At 27.0% G+C, this 16,180-nt stretch overlaps 8 protein-coding genes across 8 annotated transcripts; 4 read left to right on the plus strand and 4 right to left on the minus strand. All coding sequences in view use genetic code 6, as the record gives it.

The window, feature by feature from the left end:
• Nucleotides 1-42: 42 nt before the first annotated feature.
• On the plus strand, nt 43-3,906 carry SS50377_26837 (uncharacterized protein; the record flags this gene model as incomplete). The annotated part of the gene is made up of 1 exon (XM_067910643.1): nt 43-3,906. The coding sequence occupies one exon, from the start codon at nt 43-45 to the stop codon at nt 3,904-3,906; it is 3,864 nt and encodes a 1,287-aa protein (XP_067761330.1).
• A 50-nt stretch (nt 3,907-3,956) lies between these two features.
• Nucleotides 3,957-5,087, plus strand: SS50377_26838 (ADP-ribosylglycohydrolase; the record flags this gene model as incomplete). Its single annotated transcript, XM_067910644.1, has 1 exon — nt 3,957-5,087. One exon carries the CDS (start codon nt 3,957-3,959, stop codon nt 5,085-5,087), a length of 1,131 nt encoding a protein of 376 aa, XP_067761331.1.
• Nucleotides 5,088-5,116: 29 nt separating this feature from the next.
• SS50377_26839 (Nuclear LIM interactor-interacting factor) lies at nt 5,117-6,079 on the plus strand (the record flags this gene model as incomplete). Its single annotated transcript, XM_067910645.1, has 1 exon — nt 5,117-6,079. One exon carries the CDS (start codon nt 5,117-5,119, stop codon nt 6,077-6,079), a length of 963 nt encoding a protein of 320 aa, XP_067761332.1.
• Nucleotides 6,080-6,301: 222 nt separating this feature from the next.
• Nucleotides 6,302-7,159, minus strand: SS50377_26840 (Cyclin; the record flags this gene model as incomplete). Its single annotated transcript, XM_067910646.1, has 1 exon — nt 6,302-7,159. The coding sequence occupies one exon, from the start codon at nt 7,157-7,159 to the stop codon at nt 6,302-6,304; it is 858 nt and encodes a 285-aa protein (XP_067761333.1).
• A 112-nt stretch (nt 7,160-7,271) lies between these two features.
• On the plus strand, nt 7,272-8,225 carry SS50377_26841 (Kinase, CMGC CDK; the record flags this gene model as incomplete). Its single annotated transcript, XM_067910647.1, has 1 exon — nt 7,272-8,225. One exon carries the CDS (start codon nt 7,272-7,274, stop codon nt 8,223-8,225), a length of 954 nt encoding a protein of 317 aa, XP_067761334.1.
• A 290-nt stretch (nt 8,226-8,515) lies between these two features.
• On the minus strand, nt 8,516-11,683 carry SS50377_26842 (uncharacterized protein; the record flags this gene model as incomplete). Its single annotated transcript, XM_067910648.1, has 1 exon — nt 8,516-11,683. One exon carries the CDS (start codon nt 11,681-11,683, stop codon nt 8,516-8,518), a length of 3,168 nt encoding a protein of 1,055 aa, XP_067761335.1.
• Nucleotides 11,684-12,139: 456 nt separating this feature from the next.
• SS50377_26843 (uncharacterized protein) lies at nt 12,140-14,803 on the minus strand (the record flags this gene model as incomplete). The annotated part of the gene is made up of 1 exon (XM_067910649.1): nt 12,140-14,803. One exon carries the CDS (start codon nt 14,801-14,803, stop codon nt 12,140-12,142), a length of 2,664 nt encoding a protein of 887 aa, XP_067761336.1.
• A 37-nt stretch (nt 14,804-14,840) lies between these two features.
• On the minus strand, nt 14,841-16,091 carry SS50377_26844 (Nuf2 family protein; the record flags this gene model as incomplete). The annotated part of the gene is made up of 1 exon (XM_067910650.1): nt 14,841-16,091. The coding sequence occupies one exon, from the start codon at nt 16,089-16,091 to the stop codon at nt 14,841-14,843; it is 1,251 nt and encodes a 416-aa protein (XP_067761337.1).
• Between the last annotated feature and the right edge of the window lie 89 nt (nt 16,092-16,180).

Here is a 16,180-nt window from a genome sequence, read left to right on the forward strand (position 1 = left end):
ATTATTATTTAGTATGTTTATAATTTTTCTCTCTTTTCTTTTATGAACAATAAAGTATAGTTCTTATTCTAGTGTGATTTAATATTCTTGAAAGATATAGAAGCTAGATAAAAAGTATCTAATCTAAATATCAAGAGTATTTTCGAAAACGAAATATCTCTGTTCAAGAACAATAATGCACTAGGATTTTATAACAAATTAATCGATTATTCTACAAGGTATAAAATTTCTCTATATTAATCTATGGAAAAATATAAATTGGCACGGCTAGCGGCAATTTTTTCAAGATTGAGATAATAGAAATAAATTTTTAATATTTTCAAAGAAATATTAAAAACGTTATAGTTAAATTAAAAATTAATAATAAAATACGACTTTACGGAGGAACAATATAAGATAAACTAAATTAGACACTTTGCTCTTTAGTATAGAGCATGGAGGGGAATGTCATAAAGATTATTATAAATACAATAAGCTAAAATATAAGCTTCACTGATATAGAAAAAAAGTATTTCTCTTTTTAGGAAAAAAATACAAAAAAATACTGCATTGTAAGCTTTTAAATCATGGAATAATTTTTACAGAATAAAGTAAGACAAAGAATCTTATAACAAAATCAAATGTAAAAATTATATTATTAACAAGTTGGTATTAAATATTTAAAATACTTTTTAATTATGGGTGATTGCTTATAAGGACAGAAAATTACGAGAGGCTAGAGTGGCAGCTTTTTATTTACGAAGTTAAAAAATGTTAAAACAGTTAGCATTCAAAGCAATATTAAAAAAATTTATTTCTTTAAAAAGGAAATTATACAAGAATATTAATACTTGCATTATTTCAATCTGGCAGCAGAGACAAATTTAACATGTTTTTTAAGCCTTTTAGTACAAGATTTAGATTAATTTATAAAAATATTAAATTTTATAGCAAAGTATTCAAAGTAAGATCATTTTTACCGTAATAATTAAACTAAAAATAGCATATTAAAGATAATAAAAATATAGCCAATTTTTATACTTCTAAGACTAAAACTTAATAAGATTATGTTTTTTTGCACTAATGCAAGCTAGAGAATCTCCATATTTATAGTAAAAATTACTATCTTATGAAACTATATTAAATTATAGAACAAAAATTATTTCCATTAATTTATGGAGAAAGTAATCTTAATAATAAATAAAATATAGAATTTCACGATTACAAAATAATAGATTTCTGATACTAAGAGCATTCAATGAAATAAGAGAAGCTGCAAAGGTATTGAGTAGAGCAAGAGTTTTTGCAGAACCATGGAGACGTAGAAGAGGTATTTTTAGATTTGAAGAGGGAAGAACTTGGGAAATTGTTGGTTATTTTTTAAATCATATGCGTATAAAAGCCGGGATGTAAGAAATTGTAGAAGTCAACCATTAGGAAGAATATTAGTTATCAGAATATATTAGTGCATGGATAGATTATGTTGATAGAAAGAGAAAAGTTAACGTTATTTTGTCAGGCATGCGAAGTCTTCACGATAAACGTCTCACTTAAAATATGTTTAAAAGGATTATTTAATAGTATAAATATAATACAGCCCAGATATTGTTATATAGTAACAAACTTACATTTTTATATAAAAAAGCTTTTGCGTCATGGAAATTAGGGTTCCGACTTAAACAATGGGCACTTAAGATGCGCAAATGGTAAGATGAAAGCCTTATTAAGATAACATTTTTTCAATGGTAATATTTAAGACCCTATGCTTAAATGTTGTAACGAGTTCTTTTTGAATTAAATCTTCAAGGAATAAAAGTAAATCCAGACGAATTAAATGATAAAACTATAGATTAATAAATTTAGTACTTAATTGAAAAATATGCGGACACACTAGATGAATCATTTGTTAATTTTGTTAAATTAGGACTTGATATTTTAGATAATTAAAATTAAATGTCACATTCTCAGATAAATAAATACAATAGAAAGCTATTTTCAATGAAAGACTTTGATAAACTCGGTAAGAATTATGAATAAATTTAAATTTTAACCAAATAAATTATTGAAGACCGAGCATATTTTGCATTAAAGGATGAATATTATAGAATTTAATCACATAAAATCGTTTCATAAAAATAATATAAGATAAAGTTATAATCATAATTTTTGTCTCTAATGAGGACTGTTACATTATAGTTTTAAACTGCAAAAAATATTTAAAATCAGACATTATTATTTAAAACACTTAAAGAGCTGCGAGCTGTTAATATTTTTCTATAAAATGTTAGACTTGCCGATGAATTTCATATACAACAATTGCTTAAGATCTCATTATTTACATTAAATCAATTTGTTAGTGTTACTTAGTTACGCAGAGATAGTAAAGCCAAAGCGTTAGAGTTTAATTAAAAATGTTATGTATATAAATGTTTTTAAATATGGAAGAAGTAATGTTTGTTGATACTTACAGCTAAAGATTTTTTCGAAGATTATTAAAAATAAAATATTAAGAAAATATTATAATTATTACGATTAAAGTTAGATTAAAAAGAATAATAGAATCTTAAACTTTATGAATATTAAGATAAAAGGACTATTAACATTAAAAGGGATATATTTAATATTCTTATGAAATAAAAATATTTAAATTAAAAATAAAGGGATGACAATTCAAAAGCTTGTAATTTTTATAATTAAAGACTGCTAATTGCGTTTGAGTCATGGTGGGCTCTCAAAAATACAAAAGTAAAATATCTATTTTTTAATAAGTAAGCAAGTAATATGACAAATAAGAAATTTTTCAAAATGCTTAAATTAGCTTACAACTAAAAATTGGAAAATAATGTGCTTATTTAAAAAGCAGATTCAAGTTACAATAATAAGTTAAGAAATTACTTTTTTAAATGGCTTTTAGCAACTCATGAACACATTAAGCATAGCTTTAAGCTTAGAAAGGCTGAAATTTATATAAAATCTAACTTATAACTAAAATATTTTAATATTATGCGTAGTTAAAGAAATTTAAAGCTTGCAAATATAAAAAATGAAGAAGCTTCACAAGACCATCATAATTTATTTTTGTTATAACATGTTGTTAAAAATTTATCGAAATTTTCAAGACTGTTGTTTAAGTCTTTAGTATTTAATGAAAATTTATTACTTAAGATATCATTTACTTAAATTTTACAGACTATCAAGCTTACTTATATTTCAGAAAATCATGTATTTACAGTATAGAATATCCATTTGAGAGAAATATTTACTTTGTGGCGAATAAAAATAGGATAGGATTTCAGTAAGATGAAAGGGTTTATTGCCATGTAAGATAGACTCACATTATTAAAAATATTTAACAATTTAAGAAATAAGAATATGATTATTACTAAAAATGAATAGGTTATATTACAAAATAATTATAAATAATCATTGGGGGTTACTTTCTATGTTTGGATTCAAGAACTAAAGGTGAAACGTGAAAAAGAAGACTATTTCATTTACTTAAGGTAATTAAGTAAAGGTTTTAGATTATGGAAGCGATTTGTAAAAATAAATAGTCTAAACTTTTACATAATATCTAGCAAGGCCTAGATGAGAATATAAGGGTAAAATATGTGTATTTTATAACTAGTTTTACGTAAATTCTAGCTTAATAGCTAATTAGCAGAATCACACTTTGCCGGAGTTATAAAGCGTAAAATTATTAATGCATTGAAAGATGAACTTATGAAACTCAAGTTTTACAATTAAGACCCAAAATAAAAATTAAAAAAAGGATTATAAATATGGAAAAAGTTATCACGTGATAATGCGTTAGTAAGACATAAAGAAGTAAAAGCCGAACGATACAACAGAAAATAAGTGGTAAGTAAAATATTTATAGAATGGGCCGCAATATGTGGTGTTGAACTCGGTTGGGGTGATTATTGATATTTTTCATATTTACAATTAATTATATATATATAAATATTAATAAATAAATGAATATTAAACTAGATGCAAATTAACTGAAAATTAATGACAGTTTATTTCAGCTTCAAATGACAGTCGATCATATACCACATATATCTTTATTTTTGCTTTGTTTGGCAAATAGTTCAGTAATCAATATTGATGATTCTCCATATAAAGATTCTCTAGAAGCTTATCTTTTAAACTTAAAAAATAAAAATCTAAATCTAGATAAAATTTCAAGAACCTTTGCAACTATTCTTGCCGGGGCAGTAGGTGATGCTTTTGGGTACACAATTGAATTTATGTAAGAAGATTCTATTAAGTAAAAGTTTGGAATACTGTAAGAATTTTAAGATACAGCATCGGATGATACACAAATGACATTATTTACTATATTAGGAATCAAAAATATGGATATTCATGAAGCTTATAAAGACTGGTACAGAACTTAGCAACAATAGAAAAACTTCTTTACAGGTAAAAGTCAAGCAATTTAAGTGCGAAGAGCACCTGGAAATACATGTTTATAAAGTTTAAGCAGTAGGGTTCATATTAAAAATAGTTCAAAGGGGTGTGGAACAATAATGAGAGTAGCTCCCTTTGGCTTATTTAGTGAAACGAGAGACTAAGCATTTTAATCTGCATATAAAGCTAGTGAAATAACACATGGGCATATTGATGGTCTTTTACCAGCTGGTATATTTGCAGCAATGATTTTTGATGCCGTACATAAAATTCCAATAACTTACAGTAACTATGATTAATTTGTACCTTAATAGTATTTAGATTAATATGATAAAAGTTAAACTAAGAGAATTCTTTAAAAACTACAAACTATAAATCCAGAATAGCCAAAAATTTCTATTGAATCATATTTTAAATCAAATTTTTTGTAGTAATTACATTAACTGGGAGAAGGATGGGTTGCAGAAGAAACTTTAGCTATTTCTTTACTATCTATTTAAGCTGCTAATTCTTTTAAAAATTTATGTATTCTAAGTTCAAATCATAAAGGAGATTCTGATTCAACAGCTAGTGTTGCCGGTAATCTATATGGAGCATTGAATGGGTTAAAATCTATAGATATTTAATCACTTGTGAAGTTGGATTTATTTGAGGAGATAATTTTTACTATTTGGTATTATTATCTGAATTGAGCATTAAATTATATTAATTATTATAAATAATGGATTGGATCACAGCAAATAATTTAGAGTCAGTTGATGAATAAAATCTAGTTCAATTAGATATCTATGACTCTATCGAAAATATTCCACCTCCTCCAACAATAAAGGATGTACTGGTTTCATTTTGTATCCCTTTAGCTGTTTTCAGAGGTAGACGGCTTAGAGCACGTAAAATGCAAGACTTATTAAAGACTCAAGCAACTCATGCATATAATAAATCAGAATTCTTCTCATTTGATCTTGAAACAGTATAAAAGTTAAAAAATGTTCTAGAAAAGCCAATTTTTGCTAAAAGACCATAATTTACTATTGGTTACAATAAACATCATATAAATTTAATAAATAACAAAGATTAAGAAGAAATTACATCAAATGACCTACCAAGTGGTTACTCTTACTTTTTGCCTCTGATAAAACCAAGGAAAAAACTACTTTGCCTCGACTTAGACGAAACACTTATCCGAAGTATATAGAATTATTAAAATGGAGACGAAGATTTTAGCATTACTGTTGTAGTGTAAGAAAAGACAGTTTCATTTGCAATTATTAAGAGACCTCATCTACATGAGTTTTTAACTAATCTAGCGCATTTCTACGATCTATGTATATATACATATTCAATTTAACAGTATGCTGACCAAATTATTGATGTTATAGATCCGCTTAAATTAATCAAATTTCGTTTATATCGCTAGCATTGTGTTCGAATGGATCTGGATGACGGTGAAAGTAAATTTATTATTATAAAGGATTTAACTCGTGTAGGCCGTTGCTTAGATGAAATTTTGTTAGTTGATAATAGCAAGAAAACAGGATATTGGTAAGAAAATAATTTTATCTTAGTAAGCTCATTTTTGGGTGATAGGAGCGATACTTTATTACCTAGCTTGTAGGTGGTTTTGGCAAAATTAGGCGAATCAGAAAGCATATATCATGAACTTAAAAAGAGCAAAGAAGGTTGAAATGGAAATTTTAGTGAGAATTATAGTTAATTTCATTTAATTACCATGTTTTAAGTAAATGCATGATGTTTATTATTAAAGAGATAATAAACATTAAAAATTATATAGTTCAGGTAAAAGTCTACAGCAATAATATGTTTTTATCTAATTAATAACAAAAAGTATATACACTAAAAGTATAAGTATCTTAAATTAGTAATTCAAACTATTAATATTTCATTCTCAAAATCTGCCTCCAGGAAGCTAAATCGCCTTAATATCACCTTTAGTTTATTCTTCTTAGTCATCAAGTTCCATTTTAGTGCTCATCAAATCATCTTTATTCTCGTCCTGCTTGGCATTAATTTCATCGTTAGCCACAGGTGCATCTTCAGAAATTTGATGTGTATTCTTTAAAGATGCTAAATACTCACCAACTTAGCGAACCGATGCAATACCCTACTTAAGTTAAAATCCTTAAAGCAGAGAATTAGCAGCCGACATAGGGAAGGCCTTACGCAGCGTTGCATCATACTTTTAAACAATATAATCACGATATTAATTATACTCGGTTGGGTCTATTATAAGGTCGTACCTAATCAGCTTAAGATATGCATGCTCAGCTTTTGTGAGGTTTTAAAGCGGTACGCCAAAGACTGTTGCGTAGTCTTTTAAAGAATAATGGAAATCATCATAGACTTTTTGCACAATTAAGAGAGTACATGATAAGATTAATGTTGCATTCTACTTGCTTATTATTATACCGGAACGTTGCACAATTCTATCTAGATAAAGGATAGCTCCAACTAGTGTTTCGTTTCTCATACGTGTACGATAACAAAAGTTATAAATAACTTTTCTTAATCGTTCAAAAGTAGCTTCATGATTATTTTGGAAATTAAAAGCGCTAATTAATCTTGGAAATTTATACTATGGCTATTTTGGTGCTAATTATTATAGATACTATTCATTTGATTAAATAATTCTATCTAGTATTAATGCAACTGCATCCACTGTACTATTTGGTCGAGGACTTCTTGGACTATCAAGTGGTAGTTAATAGTTGTTCTTAGAACAAGGAGCTTCAATATCAATTTGCATTTCAATTGATTGGAAAGGAATAATAAATTAAAGTTAGAATATTATTAATAAGTAATTCAGTTAAAATAAATAGTATAGATATTATAATATACTATATAATTTAGTTCATTATATGCACAACTATACTATTTAAAATTTACTTGGTGAAGGTACTTACGGAAAAGTTTATTCTGCTATTAATAAGGATAGTTAATTAGTAGCCCTAAAATTGCTAAAAACTAGAGGTTCTCTTAGAGCTGCAGATTATGCTGAAATGCGTGCTGCTAGTTCTTTTTAGAATAAAAATGTCCTTTAGGTATTAAGTATCTTTAACCATGAAAATTAACTTTGTATTGTATCCGAGATGTGTGAGTCTTCTCTAGGCAAATTGATGTAACTACGTTTAGGGGCATAAGAACGAAAAATATTATGTTATGGAATATTGAATGGTATTAAATATCTACATGAAAAGCATTTTTTACACTGTGATTTGAAGCCAGATAATGTTTTAATAACAAAAAAATAGTTAAAACATGAACAGTGGGCTGCGGTACCAAAAATTATTGACTTTGGTTTAGGGACATTTTTAAACGGAAAATATGGATTTATGCGCAACCCTGGTGCGAGTTATAAGTGGACAACTGGTTTCAGACCTCCAGAAGTTATTTTAGGTAATTGGGATATTGGATATAGTGGAGATATATGGTCTGCAGGTGTAATATTTTTATTGTTTAAATCTAGGTAAAATCCTTTTTCTTCTGCAGATCCTTTATAACTTGATATGATTGCTAAAACATTTAATTCTACAAAAGAATAAGTAGTCTAGTAGGTATTAAACGGGTAAGGGGATTTGTAATTAGGATAAGAATGGAAAGATTTATATAAAAATCATCCAATAGAGCTTGATTTTATTTAACAAATGCTTTAATTAGATTTTAAAAAGAGACCCACAGCAGATCAATTATTACATCATAAATGGCTAGAAGGTGTTGGTGATACTGTTGATTAGCCATTTGAGTAAAGTGGTCTTATGTTTAGAATATTTGATGACAAATAGGAAATACCTAGTTCAGAGTGGGTATTTTGAGTTAATTGAACTAAATCACTATATGCATACATAAAAATTTCTTTTACATGCTTGTTACGCCAGAGCCCTCCTTACTTTTGTTTTTACTGAAATCATTTTAGGTACAATCAATTATTCACATAATGTTTCAATTTCTTTAATATAATTTTTAGTTTTACCATAGCTTTTTACTTAAATGGTGGGTAGCTTAGGTTTTTAATCAAAAATAAACTGTTGGCAGCTAAAAGTTTATTTCATTTTTAATAGTTTGATAAATTATATTATAATATAATACATATGATTAATTTAGCTCAATTGCTAGAAAGGTATATTTCCTTTACTAGATCGATTCCCTCAAGTTCAAATTGAATATTAATTGACCAAATGCGATCAGTAATAATAATTAAACCGCTGGGATCTAAAGATTCTAAATCACAACCAAAGCATACACAATTGATATTAATTATTAATTATTTAATTAATTATGGATATTAAATACTTACGGAATTATTCATATTTTATAGCACAACAAATTCTTTTGCAGTTATTTAGCTGATTTCATCTCTCCAGTAATTGACATCATTATTAGAATACTTTACAACTTCTAAACTATCATTTTATGGCTAAAAAATTAAACTTTATAACACATTATCTCTTTTAAATATAATTCGTTTAGCAGTATTTAACACAACTCCTTAACCATTAAATAAAACAAAATTCCCACCATTTATTGTACTTACTGCTTACATTTATGTAACAAAATTAGCCATTTAACAGAATTAATAATTTACTTCGCATTTTCCTTATTCAAATGTATAAATAAATTTAGTTGACTTACATGGATCAATAAATAGGAAAACCTTTTCATTAATTTCAGTGTTATAGTTTATCTGTTTTAATTAATTATCAACCACAGCATAACCAAACAAAATATTTTATATGAGCAGTTTTTTCGTATTTTTCTTCTAAAAATTAACCTCTAAACATTTAAAATTAGCAGACTGACTAATATTTTAAGGAATCTGTATATTATATTCTTCACAGAAAAAATTTAAATTTACAGTCTTTAAAGAACGCACCTCTGATATGATGTATGTTTCCTTTATCTAAAATTAATAATCTACATGTCTAATAAATTGCAAATGATTGAACTAAACTGAAATAGAAGTAACAGTATCTTTTTCATTATTAGAAGATATTATGCCTTTCACTATTAGAGAAAGTTTATTATAATCATATATTGAATTTAAAATTTCAAACTTTCCATGTTTTAAAAATATATAATTTACCTTTACTAGAGGATACAACTATGAAATTTCATGCTATGAAGGAAATTTTATCTAAATATATGTTATCTGCTCATTAAGTATTTAGTTCTCTTCAATTTGTGTTGAATCAGTTATAAAATGTTAATTTTAATTTTTCTTATAAAATGTGTATTAACTAGTCTAACTAACCTCATGATATTCTATATCATAAATTTAATATATTCTGCATTAAAGCTAAAAATCATTAAAGCAATCAAATAGTTATTCGTTTTATTGTTTAAATGATAGGATATAATCTTTTTGTATATCTTCGAAATTCACTAATTAAGTGGAACTTTTCGTCATTATTTATTTTTTAACTTTTTGCATATCAAATGTTTGAACAAAGAATCCTAATAATTGTAAACTTTTACAATTAAGAAAATTGAACAAACCAGATTATGTAAATAGATTCTACTATTGTGCTGACAACATTTATGTGCACAGTTTTACAAAAAATTAAGGGTTTAACCCTTGTTTTTATAAAATAAATAGAAATTATTTTAAATGCAAAGAATTGAAACTATTATACTAATTTAAAAATTAATTAAATACAATCATCGTAATTATTGTCTTTTAGGTTGAATTTTCTTTCAATAACGTTATAAACTATGATGCAACTTTATAAACAGACATACATCCACCGGAAAATTATAAAATAAATTAAAATTATGATTTAAGTTACCTATGGAAAAATATGTTAACATTAGCTTATTCCTAAAGAAGAGTCTTCACATAGTATAAATATTATAATGCAAGATGCACTAAACCATGTTTAAGTAGCAATAAAGAGTCTTACTGGAAACTATTCAATATTTGCGTTAACTCTTATTCAGATGGCTTTGATAATGTAAATATTAAATACTATATAACAATTTTTTTAATTGGACAATTAATATACACTTAACACTATTTTAGCAACTTTTTAGATAATACCTTAAGCCCTAATTATCCGCAAATTTTCGCATAATCTATTATAAGATTAATGGGTTCGTAATTTTATTCCAATACCATTTTAGTTGGAAATTTAATAATTTAGTCAAATTCTTTGAGATTAGATTTTCTAAGCTGCGGAAATTAAGCAAATATTTTTTAATGTTCTTATTCTTTATTTTCTAATGAAAAATATGATGTTGAGAAGTTACTTGTTTGCAATTAATAGGAACCATAAATATCAGGTGTGAACTTATAATTAAATAATTTATATTTGTTTATTGGGAAAAACATATCTAAAAACTATAATTAAGTTTATGTTTTTTAGTAAGTTATTTAGGACATATCTAAATTAAAATCTTATTATTATGATATAGGAGTAGTTTTGAGTAAGTCTTAATACTAACCTACAAGTGTCTTTTACATTTAAGAACTTACAAAATTATACAAATTAAGTGACTATAAAAATCCGCCTTTATGTTCTGTTTAATTAATAAAAGCATAATCTAATTTTGATTCAGGAAATTAATCTCCATCACTATCAACTAAATAAAATGCCGAATTTTCTTAAATATCTAATATCGAAAGTGGTATCTATTATTCAGTATTAATCATATTAAAGTTTCTCTAATTTTCTAACATAGATATCTATGGATTCGTTAAATCTAATTGGCCAATACCTATTATTATATCAGGAGAGTTATACCCTATAACTTGATTTAAAATAATATCCTCAATATTAATATATTTTATATCATTCTAATATTAAGGGAATAGAAAAAAAAGCTAGTTATCATCTTAATTTTAGGATGAAGCCTCAAAATTTAATTTATAAATATCTTTATAGTAGTCTGGTAATTTATTTGTCGTAGTTTTTTACCACGATATAATTTATTACATCATTTCATGATGTTTTTAGTATAATTCTTATAGCGGTAGTTAATTCGATAATACAGGTATGATTTAAAGAAAATCTTACTATGAATGCTTTTTATATTTTGGTACTAGTTATTTAACCTTAGAAAATTCATATAACTAGTTGATAGTTGTTGGAATAATTATAAATTCTAGTTTGAATTGCTAAAATTCAGTATTTCTGAACTAAACCTACAAATTATTAACTGCTTTATTAAAAGCCTTAATAGATGTACCTTATAGTTAAAATACATGGACCTACACTTTTGAAAATGAAATAGGGTGACACCAAAACAGTTGGTCTTTAAATATTTTATCAATCATTTTTAATTCTACTAACTCTATTTTATATATCCTATTATGTGGAATATATTAAAAAAGTCAATATTATCTTTAATTTATGGCATTGTAAAACCAATAATCGATATGGTTTTCATGCTTTACTTGCTGTTAGATCTAGTAAAAAGAATTAATAATTATTAATACAACTGAATTGGGATTTTATAAGGAATTACTATATCACACTAATTTCAATCCTATTCTATTGCATTTGAATATTATTATAATATTTATATAATAAGATATAATTACCCTACAAGTCATTAGGTCAGTAACTGTTATATCTGTTACAATCATTATTAAATGACACCAAATATATTTTATTTACTAGTAAATATTAATTGCATTACCAAATAATTAACTACAAACTTTTTATACGTTAATAAAAACAAAATTCAAGTTAATAAAAGTACTAACTATTTTTATATGTAAATGTTTTTTTCAGTCTATTAACCTCTCATGAAGTAAAATATCTCCAAAATACATCTAAAGTTTCGTTTCCTATTTTCCGACTTCCTCGATGTCCATATTACCTTCTACATCTTCATTAAGAATACTTCCAATATACTAATATCCCTCAAAGTCGAATTTGTTTCCATTCATTCTTTCCAAGCTAGATTTAACATCACACTAACAACTTCCAAAATAACAATTATAACAAGAATAATCGCTAAAATTCTATAAATTAGGACGAATTTTCAAGATTTTTGGTAAAATTTCTAAATTCCATTCAAGAAAATCAAATTATCCTAAAAATTAAGACAAAATTTAATTATTTGATTCCTTGTGACACATTTTGGAGAGTTTCCAAACCTGATAATAGTCTGGTAAATTATACTCGTTAGACACATTTTGAACAAATTAACTCACGGAAAATTGGTTATAATTAATCTCTATAAAAGATTAAATTTGCTGGTTGACATCGATAGGATAAATCGTCAAAATTTCTAAAAGTTATAATTTTATTGTTGTTGGATTAACAATTTATTGCAAAAGATCAAATTAATCATGATAAAATATTTGGTACAATAAAAATGAAGTATATAATTCTGTGTTAAATATCTTGTTTGATAGTTCAGAAATTAAATATGTAGAAATTTTATTGTGAGACAATCTAGCTAGCCATTTCTCATCGAACATATCGTTATTTAAAAGCGTTAATAAGTAATCTTCACGTTTCCATATAACTACTCCTAGCCACATCGAATCAATTAATTGATTGATTTATCTGAGCGTCTAGTTATCTTAATTAAATAAACATGAGTCAAAGCGTTTTTCCAAATATTCTAAGATTTTATATAACCAATCCAAGTCATCTAAATATACCAAAAAGAAAACTGCTTTTTCACGTAACTCGAAGCAGTTTTATATATTCAAACAAATTCCACGTAAAAATCTCTTAATATCCTCAATCAAATTAAAAATTAAATGAATATTTTAATCATTATTGAATAAAGATTTGTATTCTATAAACTACTACTTAAATGAAATAAAATTTGTTTCAAACGACTATTTTGAAAACTAATTTAAAATTGAATTTCTAAAAACTTCAAATAACTTCATAGCTAGTTTATCTAAATCAGCTATTTATTAGTCTTCCTTCTGATAATTAAATTATAGCAACATTTATATAATTTTATTCTGTTAAATTTAAATTTATTCATAATAGATTGGAGTAACAATAATACTTGAAACTTAGTCTTTAGCATATTTCTTAAAAAATTCAGTAGGTGATGCAACTTTCTCTAAGTCCTAATCATTATACATATCCTATTTGATGAAATGTTTGTTGTAAAATGATTCGCTGAGAGTTATTATAGCGGAAACACACTGACTTTCAACTAATTTATCTGTTTCGACCACTTTCCCTTCAATTCCTTCTCTGCTATTGAATAACTGGCTATAAATCTATAAATTTCCAAACTAGTCTTTAATATTTAAATTTGCAGATTGAACTATTTAATTAAAAATAGTTAAATTAACATTATTTATTTTGTTATTGTTATATAAATTTTTTAGTTTGTTCAACTTGAACTGCCAGTCGCAGGCACCAACAAAAGAAATTATAAATTCCTAATCACCGAGTATCAAGAACCTCCGATTTTCACAATTTAAGTCAATTTTAGGCACCAATTCAACAGCAGACTTCAACAAGTCTCCAGGTTCAATACCTTTTTTGGGAAATATTTTTGCACAAAAAGCCGTCTTTTCAAGATCAAAATTAGACCTGAGCATGTCATTATGGGCATTTTGAGAAGAATTATGAGCGAACAAAGGATGTAATTATACTTCTTAAAGAGAAGTAGTAGCAAGTGCAAGGCAGGCAGAATACGGAAAATATCGGGTTGAAAATTGAGAGTGAAAAACTATTTAATGTGGTTTCTCAATGTTGACACATAACAATTAATAATATATTTTTTGAAATTCTGCAAAATTTGAAGCTGCCACATACCCGAAAAAGAAATGATATAATAAAGCCTAACAAAATATACTGGAAAGTGCTGTTGGAGCTAAATTAATTATTTGGATAATAGGTAGAACAATTTGTGCTGCTTTTAGTAGTTAAATCACTGCTTTTGAGCTTTTTACTGGTACATATAATATATAAATTTAATCTATGTATTTAGCTTAATAACTGCCCTTCAAAACTACAATCTTTTGTTTAGTAAAGTTTTATAATTCAAGCGCCTGTGAAACAAGTTGGCTCTCATATTAAATGTTACTATTTTGCAGCAAATTTGGAGGTATAACAAGGAATTAGATATTCCTAGCGAACTAAGAATTTTAATAAATAACAGTTCCGAAATCTGAGGTAATTGTAGGTTTAAGATTTATTCTAAGATAGAGCAGCTATGGAAAATGTAAAGTTTAACATGGATTATAGGTAATAAACTTTATTTAAATAAGTTGGTCAGATAGCCCATCAACTATAAGCTTGTTATTGTACACTAATGGTTATTAGATATCATCAGCTGTAAATGAAAGGATTTGAAGAGTATCAACTAGAAACTCTAAAATACAATCTAATGGTTTCATAAAAGTCAATTCACCCGTAATTTAATCCTATTTGAAGTGTATCTACAATGCCATCGCAAGCGGCTCCATTTAAAATTAATACTTAATTATCCTTATTATATAATACTCAATTGTCACTCAAATACCTCTTTTCTTATTCGAGAAAACTGACCCAACTAATTTCGCTCTCCTAAGCTTGCACGACGACCCCCTTGACCAGCTCATTAAATTGACTGCACATCTGCTCGCAAAGAGCATTTTTCTTGAGCGGAATTGCTTAAACCTTAGATGCCATTTTATTAATTTTCGCCCTCTCAACACTCAAATTGTCCAGGATTTCGTTCACTTGGCCCTAAACTTCATTCCTGTCACGTTCTGAGCAGATTTCGCTATTTTGAATTTGAGCATCAAGCTGATAGTTCCGCGAATCGCTTTCTACCGCTAAAATTCCGTCTTTTAAAGCTTCGATTTACTCGCTCATGGCGCCATTTTACTATGTTAATCGATCGACTTTCCCGGATAAACTTGATATTTAATCAACCCCTTCCTTCATTTTTGACCGGATTTGGTGGAGCTCCCGCATTCCTGTATGGAGCTGCATTTTGCCGCAAATTTCTTCCGCCAAGTTACGGATTTTGAGCCCAATCTGGTCCTTTTGGTGCGTCAGTTCGAGCGATTTTACCTGGTCCGCGTAGCACTCATTCCCATCATTTCTGATGTCCTAGAGGCCCTTGATCGTTCGGTCGATTTCGGCCTTCATGACGGCCTGCTTCGAAATCAGAGAATCTCGAAGCGCTAGATTTTCCAAATACGTGCAGGTGACAGTTTGTAGGGCAGAAATAGATGTTTTTAGCTCTATCTGGCATTATGTGAGAACTCCGTTGACCTCTTTTAGTAGCGGCCGGAATCTCTCCTCCTGAGCGATAAATTCGTTCAAATCCTGCACTTTATGCTTCTTTTCGGTTTGCAGAAACTTGATTTGCTGGAAATTTATCTCCACATTCTGATAATGGGTTAGAATTAGGTGGTGGACTCTTTATTGTTGCCTGATAAAGTTGAATATTGCTGAAAGATGGACTTGCAATCTGTTTTTCTGTGGCAATACCAGGTCGAGGATAGAAAAATCAGGTACATCTGTGCAGTTCAGCAGTTTGCTTGTTTAATAGAATATCGTTAAAATTGGTAACGCCTTGGCATTTAAATTCAGGTCGTATTTGAAGTCTGCTAGTGGGTTTATTTAGAGTAAGTGAATAATATACGTAAAAAGCTCCTAGGTTATTGTTTTTGATGGTTCCATCACAATTTGAGGGTCATCAAAGTCAATTTCTTGTAAAATATCATTCAATTCACGAACTTTAAGAATTGGGAAGCGGAACATTTATTTTTGAATATATTTTATATTATTTATTAAATATAATTCAGATTATGCAATATAAAATAAAGTTTATTTATTATTTACTATATGTG

This window comes from Spironucleus salmonicida, chromosome 7, assembly GCF_000497125.1.
Source record: "Spironucleus salmonicida strain ATCC 50377 chromosome 7, whole genome shotgun sequence".
NCBI classification, from domain to species: Eukaryota; Fornicata; order Diplomonadida; family Hexamitidae; genus Spironucleus; species Spironucleus salmonicida.